This window comes from Carya illinoinensis, chromosome 9 (genome assembly GCF_018687715.1).
Source record: "Carya illinoinensis cultivar Pawnee chromosome 9, C.illinoinensisPawnee_v1, whole genome shotgun sequence".
NCBI lineage: Eukaryota > Viridiplantae > Streptophyta > Magnoliopsida > Fagales > Juglandaceae > Carya > Carya illinoinensis.
The window spans coordinates 13,827,122-13,844,167 of record NC_056760.1 but is presented as its reverse complement, the minus strand read 5'-3'; the positions used below and the strand labels follow the sequence as shown (position 1 = coordinate 13,844,167).

Sequence of the window (17,046 nt, the reverse complement as noted above, 5' to 3'; positions counted from 1 at the left end):
AATAATCAACAAAAATTTATTAAGTTCTTTTTAAAATTTTTATTAGTAAACAAGGTTATATTATGTCCATATTTTTCAAGAAATATTTTTTGTAAACAAGGCTGTATTATGTTGAATAATTAGGTAGATATAAAAAATAGCTGGAAAATAATAATTTTAAGTAAAAATTAAATTATTAATTAATATATGGAGTGTATTTGTAAAATAAAAAAATTATTATAAAATTATTATAAAATATAGAATATTATATTATTATTTTAACTTTGCGATGGATAGTCTAATGTAAATTAAAATCTTCAATGACTTTAGCTTTAACCAAAACCTCAACTTTTTGCCAAATACCATTGCCATTGCTCTTATGGAGTTTCGGAAAAGAAGAGAGAGAAATTTGAATAAAAAATACTATAAAGTTAAAATATTGTTAGAATATAAGTTTTTAATATTATTTTTCTTTAAGTATTTGAAAATTTTAAATTATTTTTTATTTTTTATTTGAAAGTTTAGAAAAATTATAATGATTACTTTGAAAAAGTTTTAATGATTAGTTTAAAAGTATTTATATTTTAGTGATGTTTGAAAAAAAAAAAGATAAGATTGGAAAAAAAGAAATGAAATGAGAATTTTAAAATAAAAACTTTTTTCAAATAAACCCTAACTTTTATTTGATTAAAGCCACTACATAGTGGCCTGTGTGACTAATCTGTTAAAATTTTTTATTAGATTTTGTAATCTCCATTTACATTTGTTTATACCTTAAATTTTAAGTGATTTTATATATTAATTATTTAAATAATAATATGTTAAAATATACTATTTAGCATGCGCTATTAAGGATGACAAAATTTAGAATGAAAAAAATATTCTCTCTCACACCCAACCCGAAATGTAGTCCAAACTAATTTTAACGGACGGATCTTTCCAGCAAGTCGGGTTTTCGAACTTTAGGTCCCACAATAACGAATGAAAAGAAAAAGTAATCATTTAAACTCTTTTCTAACTATAGTGGATTCACAACAAGTGATATACTGACACACTAACTTTGTAATTGGCAAAACTCTAAATGAATAGGATCTTAGTGCTAGTATGAATTATATGTCAACAAATGTTAATAATAGACAAAATTATTTGGCATGTTATTCAAAATTAATTCAATTAAATTTGAATTGCTATTTTATTTAAAAAATTTGTTCATATTTTATCTGTAAATAATACGATTGTATAAAACTCGATTCGACTTCAATTTATTTATTACGAGACTTATTATATTCATAAAAATATCAAGGTACTAACATTTTCTTAGTAAAATGGTTTTGTAGGTTTCTATGTTAGCCGTGTGTTTGGTGTGTCGTTTAACAAGCTTACAAATAGATTTATTATTATTTTTAACTTAACGGTGAGAATATATTTAGTTTTTTTTTTTTTAAATAAGAATACATCATAATTCTATTGTATACATTTTTTAAATCCCTTTAAATATAATCACTTATATGTACATAAATTTCATAAACTATATAAAAATATTTACAAAAAAAATTGAAATTATCTTATCAAAAATTTTAAATGAAGTTATAAGATATACAAATAACCTAAAGAGATATTTGCTTATCATCTTGAATTTTGGTTTAAGCAGCTTTTAATTTAAGTAGTTGTCTTGTGAAATTATTTAAAATGTGACTTTGTACGTTGTAAAAATGAATAGTAGTATTATTCAATAATTTGTGTTGTTAAAATTAAGTTGCTTGTGAATAGAAATTTGAACTCAAACTAAAAGCAAATAAACTATTGGTGAATATAAACATAATCCAAAAATAAAATTGAACTTGATTTGTTTGAATAAAAATAAATAAATATAATTTGAACTAATAATTACTCGGTTCAAACTCGACTTGTTTGTATTGTACTCCAAAAGTATAAGATCATACTTTTGGATATCAATAACTACTCAACAAATCATATATGACATTCATTTTGTGTCTATTTATATTTTATTCTATATTCAATAATTCTAAAAAATCTATATGGCACATCTGTTAAGGACCCAATTACAACTGTTCAAAGCATGAAAAGAAAGTCAGCTATTCCCTTGAAAAGACCTCAATCATATCCCTATATCTTAGCCTCACTCTATCACAGATATAGGCAACAAATCAGGAGCAGATTAAGCTATAGATTTTGCGTAATCAATAGTATCTAATTGTACATAATTTGTTTTATATATTATTGCATGTTATGGTACATAGTTCCGATTTGTATCACTCACACATTAATATAAATAGATATCTAATACAATACTAGCATCTCTAAGGAGACGTGATATTTTATCCAATAGGATATTTTTCATCGTTTCAGAACTATACCAAGTATAGCTCCTATTGTCTGATCTGATTATTTACAATGGCTTCCTCATCAAGTGTTCCTCCTACATCTCTTATAAACACCTTTGTCCTACCTAACATCACCCATCAAATTTCAACCAGATGGGATGGCACCAACTATCTGAACTGGTATCACAATTATTGTCAATTCTTAGTAACTATGATCTTATGGGTATTATTGATGGCTCCCAGGCATGCCTCTCGAAATTTCTTATCAATGAGTCTGGTAGAGACACACAAGTGTGCTTAACCCAGATTATGTTTCATGGCAAAGAAATGACTAGTATCTCCTTGGTTGATTTACCACTACTTTGTTTGAAAATTTTCTCTCTTCCATATATGGTTTGAACACCTATAGACATGTGTAGCTGTCTTTGACTTCTTGTTTTGCTTCACATTCTCGATCTCGAGTTGCCTATCTCAAGCGCCAATTATGGTCCTTACAACAAGGGTCTCACACATGCTCTGAGGATCTTAGCCTAGCCAAATCATGGGCTAATCAACTCACTGTTGTGAGTAAACTTGTTGAGAACATTGACCTCATCTCTTATATCCTTGGAGGGCTCAATCCACCAGAAAATGCCTTCATTACCTCTCTCAACTTTGTCATTCGTGATTCATCCCTACCCTTTGCTAACTTCCAAGCTGAGCTTCTCAACTATGAGACTCTTCTAGGCAACTTGCAACACTCCACCTCAACTGATTTTGAAAATTTTGTTTTGTTTTCTAACAAGTCAAAGCACAATGGCTCCCCTTTTTATGCAAGGAAGTCTCCTAGAAATCAGAAAAATAACTTTAATGGTGATCCAAGACAAAAAGATAGCAACTCATTTTCAAAGACCACTTTTATAATAAAGCTTCATGTCCAATTTATGAAAAAACTAGACATCAAGCATTAGATTGCTCTCATTGTATGAATTATGCATGCCAAGGGTGACACCATCCTTCTCAACTAGCAGCAATGGCAACAAAGACAAATTCTTCATTCGGTCATATTGAGGCCCAACCATGGTATGCTGACAGCGGGGCAAACAACAACATCACAACCACTTTGGACAATTTGCCACTTCAAGGAGCTTACAAGGAACAAGAAGAGGTTGTTGTCAATAATGGTATAGGTCTTCCCATTGTTAATACAAGTTATGCTTTACTCTTAAACTCAAAAACCCCATTTAAATTATCCACTATACTTCATTGTTCTACAACTGTCGTAAATCTTCTTTCCCTTCAAAATTTCTATGTTGATAATCATTGTGTGTTTCTCCTCACTGATTTTCATTACCTTGTAAAGGACAAATGCAGGGGGTGGATTCTTTTGCAAGGGTAAGGTGAAAATAGATTGTATCCAATGTATCTCTCCCAATCCATGAATAAAGTCAAGCCTCCTGCTACTTTCATTGGCACTACGACTAATACAACTACTTGGCATAGAAGATTTGGGCATCCTACAACCTTTGTGTTCAATAAACTTAAAAGTCTAGCTTCTTTACTGACATCTAATGGACTTATAACTTCATTATAAGTCCCTATGTTAGTTACGTCAAATGGCAAAGTCCAAATGCCTTTTGTTTTCTAATTCTACTCATGTAACATCTAAACCTTTAGAAATAATCCACTCAAGTCTTTAGAGTTCTATTTCTACTCATAATGGCTGCAAATACTATGTTAGTTTCATTAATAGTTTTTCTCGTTTCACTTGGATCAATCCCATACACACTAAAGCGTAAATATTTGAATGCTTTGGCAAGTTTAAATGTGTAGTTGAAAATTTCATTTCAAAGAAAATAAAATGTTTTCAATTTGATAGAGGTGGTGAGTTTTAAAAAGTTCCTTGAAACTCATGACATTTTTCATAGGATTTCATGTCCATACATTGCTCAGCATAATGCGTTAGTCAAGCATAAACATAGACATGTGGTTGAAACTAGTCTAACTTTGCTTGCTCAATCATATTTTCCTCACACATTGGGTCGATGCTTTGAATACAGTAATTTACCTTCTCGATAGGATGCCTAGCTCTATTTTCAACCATGCCTTATGAAAAGTTACCAAACAAGTTACCAAATTACTCTATACTTAAAAGTCTTCGGTTGTGCTTATTATCCCCTTCTTCGACCATACAATGCCCATACACTAATGTATCAATCCAAAAAGTATGTCTTCTTAGGCTACTACACTAACTACAAAGGCTATTGATGTTATGATATAGAAACTTGTAAAATTCTCATTAGCTGTCATGTCATCTTTGATGAAACATTATTTCCAGCTCATGATTGGGTATAATCCTCTTCCTCATCCTTTGCATCAAAACCAACCTTGACAGCACCAAATTTTTCTCAAGTATTGCCTACCAAAGGCTTTGAACAACAGGGAGGACTCAACTATAAGGATACATTCAACCTTTTAGTCAAATTTGACCGGCCCATAAGGCAATTGCATGTCTCCTGTTGCCCAGATGACTAACACAAGAAGGATGGTGAACTGAGTTGTATTTAAAAATTAAAAATTATAAATCAAATACACGATATAAAATATAAACAAAATACGAAGCAGTAATAAATATAAAGAGTAAGAGTAAAAGAGAAGCAAACTCAGTATGTTAATGAGGTTCGGTCCCACTGCTTACGTCCTCGCCTCAAATTCAGTATTCAACCTCCTTCAAGTGGATATAGAAACCTATTACACATTTGAACAACACCGCTACAAATGATCCATGTAGAACACCATATATACTTGCAATCATCTTATACGTTGTGATTCAACTATTCTCTGTGTAGAATACTTTCTACACGCACAAGGGTTATACACACCCTTTTACTGATACAAGAGCTGATAGTGGATATGTTATCAGAAAATACTCCTCAATGAGTGAAATAAGAACAATATAGCGCAAATTATATCTCTCTCAAAATGAATAAGGTTTAAGATTCAATACTTATAGAAGAGAGAATGAAAGTTTTGTATGAATGTTGTATGCTCTTAGTGTTGTAAATGTGAAACTCTCAAATGATCTATTTATAGGCATATAAAACTTCATATTTAAATTTAAAAAGATTCACATATTAAAGATAACATCATTCACTTTTCAAATATTTCAAACATAATTTTTTTACTTTTTGCATATGACAAAATGAGCACACTTCACTTTTCAAAAATTTCAAATCTAATCTTTTTACTTTTTGTATATGACAAAATGAGCATACTTTACTTTTCAAATTTTTTCAAATAAAATCATCTACTTTTTGCATAAGTCAAAAAGAGTATCAATTATTTTTGAAAATATCCAAATAAAACATGCACATGTGAAAGATGACAATCAATCATCTTTAATATTTTTAAAATTGTTAAATAAAATCATCTACTTTTTACATAAGTCAAAAAGAGCATCAGTCGCTTTTGAAAATATTCAAATAAAGCATGCACATGTGAAAGATGATAATCAATCATCTTTCAAAATTTTCAAATTTAATTTTCAAAATATTCATGCACATGTGGAAAATGTATTTCAATACTTTATGATAAAATATTAATTTTGACCCTTAATCTTAATTTCAAATTTTTAAGAGATTTATAACATTACTCTATGATTTTAATGTAAATTTGTTCTTTTCTTACTCATGCTTGGTTCCTTGATGTGCTTGACTCCATTGGATCGATAACTTGAGATTGAAACTCCTTTATTCTTTGAATTCATTTGTTATCATCAAAATCTATGTATAGATATATAATTACACGAAACTTGAAACCTTAGATTCAACATCTCCAATGCCCCTTTTCATTACCACCTTGAAGAAGAAGTTTACATGGAGCAACCTACTAGTTTCCACGACCAACAGTTTCTAGATTATTTTAGTAAACACAAAAAAGCTATCTATGAGCTTAAATTGTTTCATAATTTGTTTCATATATTCTTGCTTTTGATGGTATATAGTTCTAGTTTTATATTACTCACACTCTAATATAAACAAATATCTATTAGCTAAAGGTTTGTGGTCTGATTGGCATAACCGCCAGTCTCCTAAGTGGGAGCCTGGAGTTCGAAACCCCATCTCTAAAATGTATCAAAAAAATAAAAAATTAACAAATGTCTATTACAATATTAGTATGTCTGAGACCTACCATACTTTCTCCAATTAGATATTTTTCGACATCTATGCTAGAGTCATATAACCCAACACAAAGTAAAAACATGTTTATAATAATATCACAACCATATCAATATTTATTATTTATAAGAGATTTAAAAATTACAATTAAAGAAAAAAAGAAAAAATTTAAAATATTAATATAAGAATAATCATATGACATAATAGTTATATTTAAATGCTACAATCATTCAAAACAAAATGGAGAAACTAGCTAAAATTATATAAAAAAAAATTTATATACCCGTGGCATATGAACAGTGATTTGTCAGAACGAACTCCAAACAACACTCCAGCTCATTGGCCACATGATCTTGAAACAGCCAATTATAAGAGAAAACATCAGTGGTACTCGTGACATCAAAAAGAAAAAGAATAACAACGTGGATCATCGTGTCATGAGCCATCTCTGACCATTTTTTGGGACAGAACTGACATATTGATGTGCATTTCACTGGGTGTATGCATGGTACCAGCCCAACAAAGTCATCAAGTTCTGCCTTTGGGGTGGGCCGGCTTCATTCCATTTCACTCCAGCTTCTATTAATTTGGAATCACAAGATCATCATTTCAAACACCCACATGCATGCCATGGACATATATGCATGTATGATTGATTGGGTGGAGTTGTTCCATGCATGATCCTAACTAGCTAGCTGCCTGGTCTTTCCCATCAATCTTAATTTTCAAATACAATTCTACTACGTGTGCGTATATATAAGTAGATATATATATACGATTCTACGTGATCTGTATAATGTATGATCACTTCGCTTTCATGTTTTCCTTCTAAGTCCTCCAATGTATCCATAGTAGCTTTGTTTACTTCCGAAAGCTTTGCATGGATTTTCTTTCAGATGATGACGACGACTTTTAATAGATAAGTTTACAGGGGCGAGTTTGTTAAAAATTGACCTCCCACCACACCTATAGCTATGTACATACGTCAATATATGGAATGAATCACTCGGAATGATCTATATATGAAACAATTTTAATTTTTGTAAATTTTGATCGATCTTCCATTTTTAATGCCGGTTTGTAAATTCTCGCGTATAGTAATCATGAACAAAATTTGTTTCGTTAACCATAAACAATCAATATTTGATCTTTACTTGATTGTGCAAGTTTGTGGTATTTATTATATTATAAAGAAACCTTATATTTATAAGTCGGTACGAGTAACACACGTAATAAATATTTACATAACAAACCTAGTAAATAAGCATTTGATCTACAGTACTTAGTTTTACTATGTAAGTGATATGAATATTATATTCTGCATGGTACCGGTTTGAAAATATAATAATTATATTATAAAAGAACCTTTGCGGAGATCAACTACTCGTGTGGCAGATGGCCGAATATTTATTAAAAATATATATGGTAATTTAGAGAGAGAGAGAGAGAGAGAGAGAGAAGAGATATAGTTGACCAAGCACCCCATGTTTGAAGTCGTGTACTAAAGGTTAATTAGTTTTGGGCTTAACCACGCATGCTAACTTGAGACTATTAAAACCTTAATCTCTCCCTAAACACACCCACATTGTTAAAGTAAACTTACCCATTGATCAGGTCAAAGATTACTCAATCGCTTTTGATTTGTCCATGCTAACCGCAAGTTGTTAAACCTTAATTATCTATTCTTAGCTCACAAAATCATAACTCTAAGCAACATTATGCTTTCCCTCATGATCATCATAAAGACATGGACCTTTCCAAGTCCCTCCGTCCGATCCGATGACTTCTTTTATTCCATCTAATGTGGTGATCCTATCGGGACTCAAAACTCTCCATCGATCTCATGAATTGATCACATCAACATGTTGATGTAGGCCACAATTAACTTCATTGCTAAACCTTGTTTGTTCATTTCTAGACTAATCTGCCAGTAATTAAGGGAGCTCTACAAACAGAAGCATCCATCCCCATCTCGTTGCAATGACCTACATTGTCACCACCCAATCTATAGCCTCCACGTGTGCAAGTAGCACTAATCAGGAAGCAAACCTTGGGTTCCGCTTCTCTCGGATGCTTTCTTAGGCTGTCGGCAACTTCCCTCTTCTTAGCTGTCACCACAAACAATCTCACAGACACCACACGTGGCGAGCTTCCCATTTGTCCAAACATTTTCTAGTCATTTTCCGCGGGTGTTTCCAATCAAAGTGCATTTTCTTTCCCCCTTTAAAACAGCTCATTTCTTCACAGTATAAAACCCAACACTCACGTTACATTGTGTTTGTGTCGGCAGAAAACACCCCTTCCCTCCACGCACACACACAATTGATGCCAGATTAGATACTTCCCTTCATTTCCCCAAATATAACAGTCTCAAAAACACACACTCGTCCACGCATTCAGTTCCCGGCCGGACATCTTTGGTTGCTTAGACGTACGCACGTGATCATGATGAAGAAAAGGTCAAATGGGTATGGTAAAATGAGTGAGAGCTCAACCGTGACGGCGTCGTCTACATCCAGAGAAGAAGCAGTCGAGTGGGAGATGAGACCCGGAGGAATGTTGGTCCAGAAAAGAAGCGATATTAAGGATGTTTCCGCTCCAAATATACGGCTTCGAGTGGTTTACGGTGCACTTAGGCATGAGATCTCGGTCAATTCTCAGGCCACGTTTGGTAAGATGAGCTAGATCTATCTTTAAGATAAATTCTGTCTAATCTCAACATAATCGTTATATTCTGTTTGGCTGCTGAGAAAATAGAAGAAAAAAATGCTAATGTTCGACTTTACTAGTTCAGTTGATGGTGGCAGGCAAGAAAAGTAGGTTAGGTATGAAATTTTTACGATTAATTACTACAACTTTGGTGGTTGCACACTTCTTCTAAGATCTACTCATATTTCTCTTTTGTGTTATTGGCAAAACAAACAACCAGCTAGGTACAAGTACAACCACCATTCTTAACCTATAGACAATGATGATTACCAAAATAACGTAAATTAATTTCGAACAACCTCCCACCTTAATTTCAATGGTGCTTAATTATTAATTCACTGTTCTGGAGGAAAATTCATGTTGAAATGACCCCACTACATACGTACACTCGTTAGACTATAACGAAGGATGTCAATTTACGATATTTTTAATTGGAAGGCGAAAAAGGATAGATTCGATCAGACATTATATGTTCCTTTGTTTTTGTGCTGGTGGTTGGGGCCGGGGGTTGGTTGAATGGCAGGGGAGGTGAAGAAGCTACTGACGGGAGAGACGGGTTTACAGCCGGGAGAACAGCGGGTGATATTCAGAGGAAAAGAGCGAGAGAACGGGGAGTACTTGGACATTTGCGGGGTGAAAGACCGGTCCAAGCTGATACTGATGGAGGACCCGTCGAGCATCGAGCGCAGATTCATCGAGACGCGCAGGAATGCAAAAATCCAGAGCGCCCACCGCGCCATCTCCGACGTTTCCGTGGAGGTCGATAAGCTTGCTGAGCAGGTGATCATATTTCTCAATTCTCACACTCTTCTGTTTTTCTTTATTTTTTATTTTTATTTTTATTTTTTGGTGTTTTTAGCAGAATATCTACAACTACGAATTAGGAAAAAGTAGATTAGTTAATTATAATTGTATACTAATCTGTACATTAATATAATATAATTAATTAAAAAATAAATTTTATTAAAAATAATATTAATTTAAATTTTAAATATAAATAAATTAATATTAATATATAGATTAATATGTGATTTTCTTTTATGTAACACTACAAATTAACCATTTAAATCATCTTTGAGAACTACCTGGCAAAAACTTAATTTAAAATTTTTAAAAAATACCCAGCCGTCGATGGTTTGGATAGTGACTGTGTCAAGATCGGACAGCTGGAAGGTGATCGTGTGGGTCTGACATAATAATGAGGGGGTAGAATCTTGACTAACAACTTGCGTATGAGAGGACGGGCCCAGGACAAGTTGGGGGTAGGGGTAGGGAACAATCGGGCAGCGGAGGAGGTTCCACTGCCAGTGTAGGGGAGTTGCCTCGTTGCATTCTAATTATAATTGAGTTTTATTATATATAAAATTATAAATAAAATCACCTATTAATATGAATATTAATATTATTTTTTTTATATTTAAAATTTAAATTAATATTATTTTTAATAAAATTTATTTTTTAATTAATTATAATAAATTAATATATATATTAATATACAAGTGTTTTTACACAAAATTTTTTTCATTATAATTATAATAAAAAGAGTGAAACATCAATCAGGTGGGCCCCCTCTTGTTCTGCATCGCTCTTTTTGTAAAGTTCAGATGGTACTGGAAGTCTGGACCACCATTTTAACTGTTTGATATTATTTTGATGTTGTCTTTTTAATTTGTCGGTGTGTCTGGTTTTTTGTGTGATTATTAATGCACCTAACTAACTATCCTGGCTGGACCGTGTCTGAGTAATAAAAATTGTTCCAGAGTTTTTGGAATTGGTCCAATTGGATAATAAAAAATATTTTATTTCATCTTATTTTATTTAATTATTTTAATTATTTTAATTTTAAAATAATAATATTAAAAAATAATATTCTAATAATATTATATTCAACTTTTATCTAAAATCATCTCATATGACCTTCTTATCTAAATTACACCTAAATGTTCATATTCCTTGTAGCACATGCATGGCCGCTTTTATATTTTCTAAGGGACCATATGATCAATTTCTAGTTATTGAGTATTGTAATGTTTTTCAATGGGTTAGCTGTCCATGATGAGTTGGTTGTATGAATTCTGAAGAATGGCAATATTCCAGATGGATTCCGGCCTCATTTTTTAAAAAATATCATTGATCAATGAAATGTTGCTTGTATCATCTATCAATGTTATCAAAATTTTAGTTAAATAACTAAATTTATAAATTTTAATTGATTTAGTTTTTTTTTTTTTTTTAAAGTGATGATTTGATGTGGCGTTCGAACAATGGTAAAAATCATATTCATTAATTTGTTGTCTCATTTCAAGTTTTGTGATAATTGAAAATTTAACATCTTATTAGACAGCAATGTAAGTGTAATTAGAATAATTTTATATACAAATTTAGTGCGTGCAATCTCTGTATAATATTTTTTTTTTTAAATTATTTTTTTATGGTGAAGTTCATTTTATTTCAAAAAATCTGCATTGAGTTTACATGTTCTAGACTTGCTTTTCGGGCTGGTTTTGTGTGCTTAAATAGGATTATCCTCAGCTAACCGGATTCGACTCTATTTGGTTTAACTCCTAATCTCGGTCTTTATTAATGATCAGAATATGGTGTTTCGTGTATAGATTTTTCTTTTCCTTCGGTCACAATTTCATAATTGCATGAAATATGTCACATCGAGACTGACTGTTTTCCTTCCAATAGTATGAAGAAAATAATTTGGTAATTAACCTTTCAACTATTTTCCCTCTTCAATAGGTCTCTGCCATTGAAAAATCTATTTCAAATGGGGTTAAGGTGGCGGAAGTTCAAATCACGACATTAACTGAGATGCTCATGAGACAAGCAATCAAACTAGATACGATTTCTGCAGAAGGAGATGCTTCTGTTCAGAAGAATTTGCAGGTATATTTTTGCCATCTACTCTTATTTCTTTTACTTCCTTTATCCTGTTTAAAGCCACGTTCCCATTAATCACAATCGTATTCTCTGTCCCTATCTTTTAAAGTCTGAAAAAATCCCCAATCAGGTTAAGCCTTTAAGGTTATTTATATGGTTAAAGACGTGTATTCTTCTTGAAAAATTCTTCGCGGAAGCCACTGTTTCAGTGAAGCCATTGCACACATTACGTGGACACTGGGTTCACTAAAGTTTTGATCCGGTTCGAAAACACTCTCGTCTCTTAGCACTCAAGTCTCAAAATCTCCCTCAATCATTCCCCCCACCCCAAAACGCACAGCCCCTCGTCTTCTTTGACAGCTATCGAATCCAAGCCCACCACACCACAGCCTTCAAGATTAGGAAAAAGACCAAAATTTGAGATGAAAATTATTGGCTTTTTGAGGAATTAGTGAATTGTTGTTTGGTAGAGAGATTGAAAGTGTTGTGCTGGTGGAATTTGGAAAATGGATTTTGCGACTTGAACGGGACTGGGATTTAGAGGATTCGAATTGGTTTTATTAAAATATCGAAGCAGAAAAGCAAACCAAGTACGGTAAAGATGAAAGAAAAAAAAGTCGGATATTTCTCAAACTTGGAAGTGGGCTTCCATAGAAGAAACCAAACCTCACATGACCACCAATCCAGAAGGCAACACGAAAAAAAATATATATATATGGAGCTGTAAAAGAAGTGAAGTTTCAGTTCATTGAGGAAAGAAGAAAAGCATGCGTGAAGCACAAGATTTTTTTATTTTTTCTTGTCTGTTTGTTTGGCTTGGAGCCGGTATTTGTGTGAAGAAAGATTCATGGGACAAAAGTTTACCTACGAGGAAGCAAACCAAAGGAAGGATTGTGGGTTTTGTGGGATTTAAATCTCATTTGCTTCGTTCAACGAGCTCGTGAGGAGTGGCTGGTGCCGCTAACGAGAGAGATGGTGTCACTAGGAGGCGGTGGGTAGAGGAAGCTGAAGTGGTTTGCTGTCGAGGGAGGGCTCTGTTTCACGAGAAGGATTTGAATGGGATGAAAATGGGAAACCAATTCAACCAAAACACACGTTTTGGTTAAAAAAATAAATAAAGTAAAATAAACATAACACCAGAAGCAGCCACGTAATGTGTGCAATGTGTGCACAGCTACAATGGCTGTCCATAGAAGAACTCATTGTTCTTATATTCTCTTGACACACAAAAATATTTCTTGCTCAGACATATATAACTGGTAATATTTCGTGTCAATTCCTCTTTCAATCTTCTTGCATTGATTCACTTTATTTAGCATAAGATCCAACAAACTCTAACTCACAAACACAGCATTTAATCCAAGCCTAGCAATTTAGCAAACAAATAGAGTGCACTACTAGAAGGCTTGAAGTGTTTTTGTCAAATAATTATATTTGCAAATCCGTGTGGAGAACATTTCCTCCACATTGTTGATATGTCAAATTGAAAAACAGTAAACTTCTAAACTGTTTTGCAAACCAACTTTTGCCATTTCAGTAATATTGATGGTACATCTTTCATACCTGCTTGTGAGTAGAAAGACTTGGTTTTTATCCAGTCTTGTAGCTCACCCACAGACTTGCTTGCTTCATGCTATATTGATATGATGGTGGTGTGATCTTTTCAGTGTTGCCAAAAGTGCACTGTTTTAATCGATGTGATTCATATGAATTCATATGATAAATCAATTTGCAGGGGAAGAGGGTGCAGAAGTGTGTTGAAAGTCTTGATGCGCTGAAGATATCAAATGCGAGAATAAAGCCTGTAATTGTCACAACAAAGTGGGAGACCTTTGATCCTCCTTCCACCACACCTCAATGGGAATTTTTTGATTGATCTCTCATCCCCCCCCCCCCCCCCCCCCCCTTCCTTTTTTTTTTTTTTTTTAATTTTCAGTGTCTTTGTGATTTCATTGGAAAATGTAGTTACCTCGAGAGGCATACGAGCGAGCTGTACTTGCTACGCTACTTGTACTTATAGTCCCTCCCCTCCCCGCATGAACTTTGCCAATAAGCATTGGTTGCCATAATTTGCCATGATACATAGTTGAGATTTTGTTCAAACACTGGCTTATTTGGAAATACATTTGATTCTAAAATTCTGATCTCATCTCATCTTAGTTCATTTTCAAACATAATTTAAATATATAATTTTTAAACTAGTCATTATAATTTTTTTAAACTTTTAAATAAAAAATAACAAAATAATTCAACATTTTCAAATCTCTAAATAAAAATAATATTATAAAACTATATTTTAATAATATTTTAACTTCTTAATATTTTTTATTTTTTTTATCTCATTTTCCAACTCGAAAAAGACTCAACCAGATTATTTTATTACTATTCTGTCTATTCGTAAACTATCTTATTACTAATTATAAAATTTTTATCTTATCTTACTCTTCAAACGAGAGTTCATTCATTTTAAGTATTAGAAGAATTGTGCACATATCGATCGAACAAATTATCATTTTCTTAAGCAGATTAGTATCATTTAGTCATTTAATTATGACTGTATTAAGCATTCAGAATACTGAAGCACGGTACAATTACTCTTAATGTATTACTATTTGAAGTAACCTTGCCTAATTTGTTTTCACAATTATTCTAAATTTATTTTATTTCATATAATTATTATAATTTTTTTAAATTTTTATACAAAATAAAATAAATAATTTAATATTTTTAAATTTAAAAAAAAAATAATATTAAAAATATATATTTTATTTAATTTTTATCTTTTATCTCAACTGATCTCCCCTTATCTATAAAAACAAATGAGACACATTCAAACGAGGCACATTACAGAGGCACAAAAGGAATGTGTTTTCTTGGGCTTCTTTGATAGTTGATTAGTTGGGTTGGCTTTTGATGGGTTTGCTAAAGAAGCAGTTGAGCTTTCAAAGATTTGGAAAGACTGAAAAGAGATTGGTCTGCGAAGTACGATAAGTTTTGCTGGGTTGTTTTATGCTTGAAGTCATTGCGGAAATGCTAGTTTTTAGAGGATGAAAGAGGAATATGGCATTGTACCAATCAAAAATAAAATAGGGCTCCATGGCTGATCTGTTGGGTACGCCAGGAAAGGTGAAACAAACATATAAAAATTAAAGATAAATGATATATATATATTTGATAAGTTAAAGATAAATGATATATATAAAATCTTAAATACGTAAATTTCGTGCAAACTCTTTATAAAAAATATATATTTCATTAAAAAAAAAGTGTACAAAAATTTATTTATTTTTTATAAGATACATATTTTTACAAAAAATTTATATATTTAAAATTTATATTTAACATTACTCTTTAAAATGTTGGATAGTTAGTAAGAGGTGGCTCTTGCATGGGCTGATGCTGTGTGGTATTCCATGCCACTTGGTCAGCACAAATAAATCGACATGCCACGTTGATTCGTTAGCTAATGCATAGTATCTGTGCATGGCCCCGTGTCCCTAGCAGCCCAGTGCTCTTGTTTGGAGGACTTTGTTAGGAGCATGCACAATTCATTATACTCGCATCAAAGGTTTGTGTCTTATTATAGTGAGAAAATTACAATTGCTTTTGAAAATCATTAACTCGCATCGAAGGTTTTCAAGCTAAAGATTGACTGCAGTTCTCTATTTCAGAAATGGTTATTTTTCTTGTCATAAAAATTACTTATAATTTATGGAGATGGGATGGTAGATATCAATGAATTCATATGAAAAACAGATCATATGGATGCAAAATTTCAGAACTTACCGGCTTATTATTGTGGGATGGCAATCTATGGTGACCCACCCCATGACTTTATTGCGATTAGGGATGATAGCTGGATTGTGTTTGGCAAGTGAAATAGTCTCACTACTATTTATTATCGTTTCACTATTATTTTAAGGGTGTACAAGAATTGATAGGATTGACCATCGCGGCAGGAATTGGCTACAAGAGCTAAGAATCAATCGGAATTGGTCAACAAGTGGTATAAGTTACAAGAAACCGACATTGTCTAATTCAGCCTCGGTCTAAACTAGGTTCAGATCACCGAATCGGCCAATATAATATATATTTTATATATATCTTAGGTTAAACAACGTTTCATTTGAGTAATTTAAATGACATTGTTTTAGAGAAAACGTATAGAAACAAATGTACAAGTGAAATGATGTTGTTTAGTTTAATACACCAAACGACATTGTTTAGATCTAGGGTTTAATAACCCTTCCCCTCCCCTCTCCCTTCTTCGTCGTGATCATTTTTCTTTCTCTTCACTCCTCTCACCCTATAGCAATCCTCCCATCTCCTCTCCCCCCCCCCCCCCCCCTTCATGCTGCTAGGCGCTCAACTTGTCTCTCATCTCTGAAACATCTTTGAGGCCGAGCTCTTTGTCATTCACACTTCACGCCGAGCTCTCTAAAATGTCCCTCACCTCCCAAGCTTTCTTGTTCTCCTCTCATCTCTCCCATTCACCTTTCCTCTTAAAAGTTTTTGTTATAAATTTGTGATTTTGTTGTGAATATTTAGTTGATTTGTTTTGAATTTGTGATGTAAATTTTGAGATAGGTTAGCAATTGACAAACCAATCGTGAAACCAATTAGTACCAACTGTAAGATTCCAACTGGTTCTCTCTATCATTGCTGGCTGGTTTTGGTCGGCATCACCTTCTTGAAAAACTATAAGTACGGTTTCCATTAAAAACTGTAACTGCATCGATAGGATCAATTTTTAGCCCTAACAGATCATCTGAAATCTTTTCAACATTCAAACATAATCTTAAACCCATCATACCAATGATAGAGAGAAACAACCAAAAAAGAAAAAGAAATATGACTAACATGGTACCGGAACAATGGTTGGCTCTTTTCAGCCGAACTACAAAAGATTTGCAAAAGAGAAAAACTTTCTACAGGTATGCCCCTTTTTTTTTTCCAAATAATAGACTCGA

At 32.6% G+C, this 17,046-nt stretch overlaps 1 protein-coding gene across 1 annotated transcript; it reads left to right on the top strand.

The window, feature by feature from the left end:
- The first annotated feature begins 8,675 nt into the window (after positions 1-8,675).
- On the top strand, positions 8,676-14,223 carry LOC122277762 (BAG family molecular chaperone regulator 2-like). The gene is made up of 4 exons (XM_043087895.1): positions 8,676-9,152; positions 9,714-9,970; positions 11,936-12,082; positions 13,812-14,223. Exons 1-4 carry the CDS (start codon positions 8,927-8,929, stop codon positions 13,950-13,952), a joined length of 771 nt encoding a protein of 256 aa, XP_042943829.1. The 5' UTR covers positions 8,676-8,926; the 3' UTR covers positions 13,953-14,223.
- Positions 14,224-17,046: the final 2,823 nt, after the last annotated feature.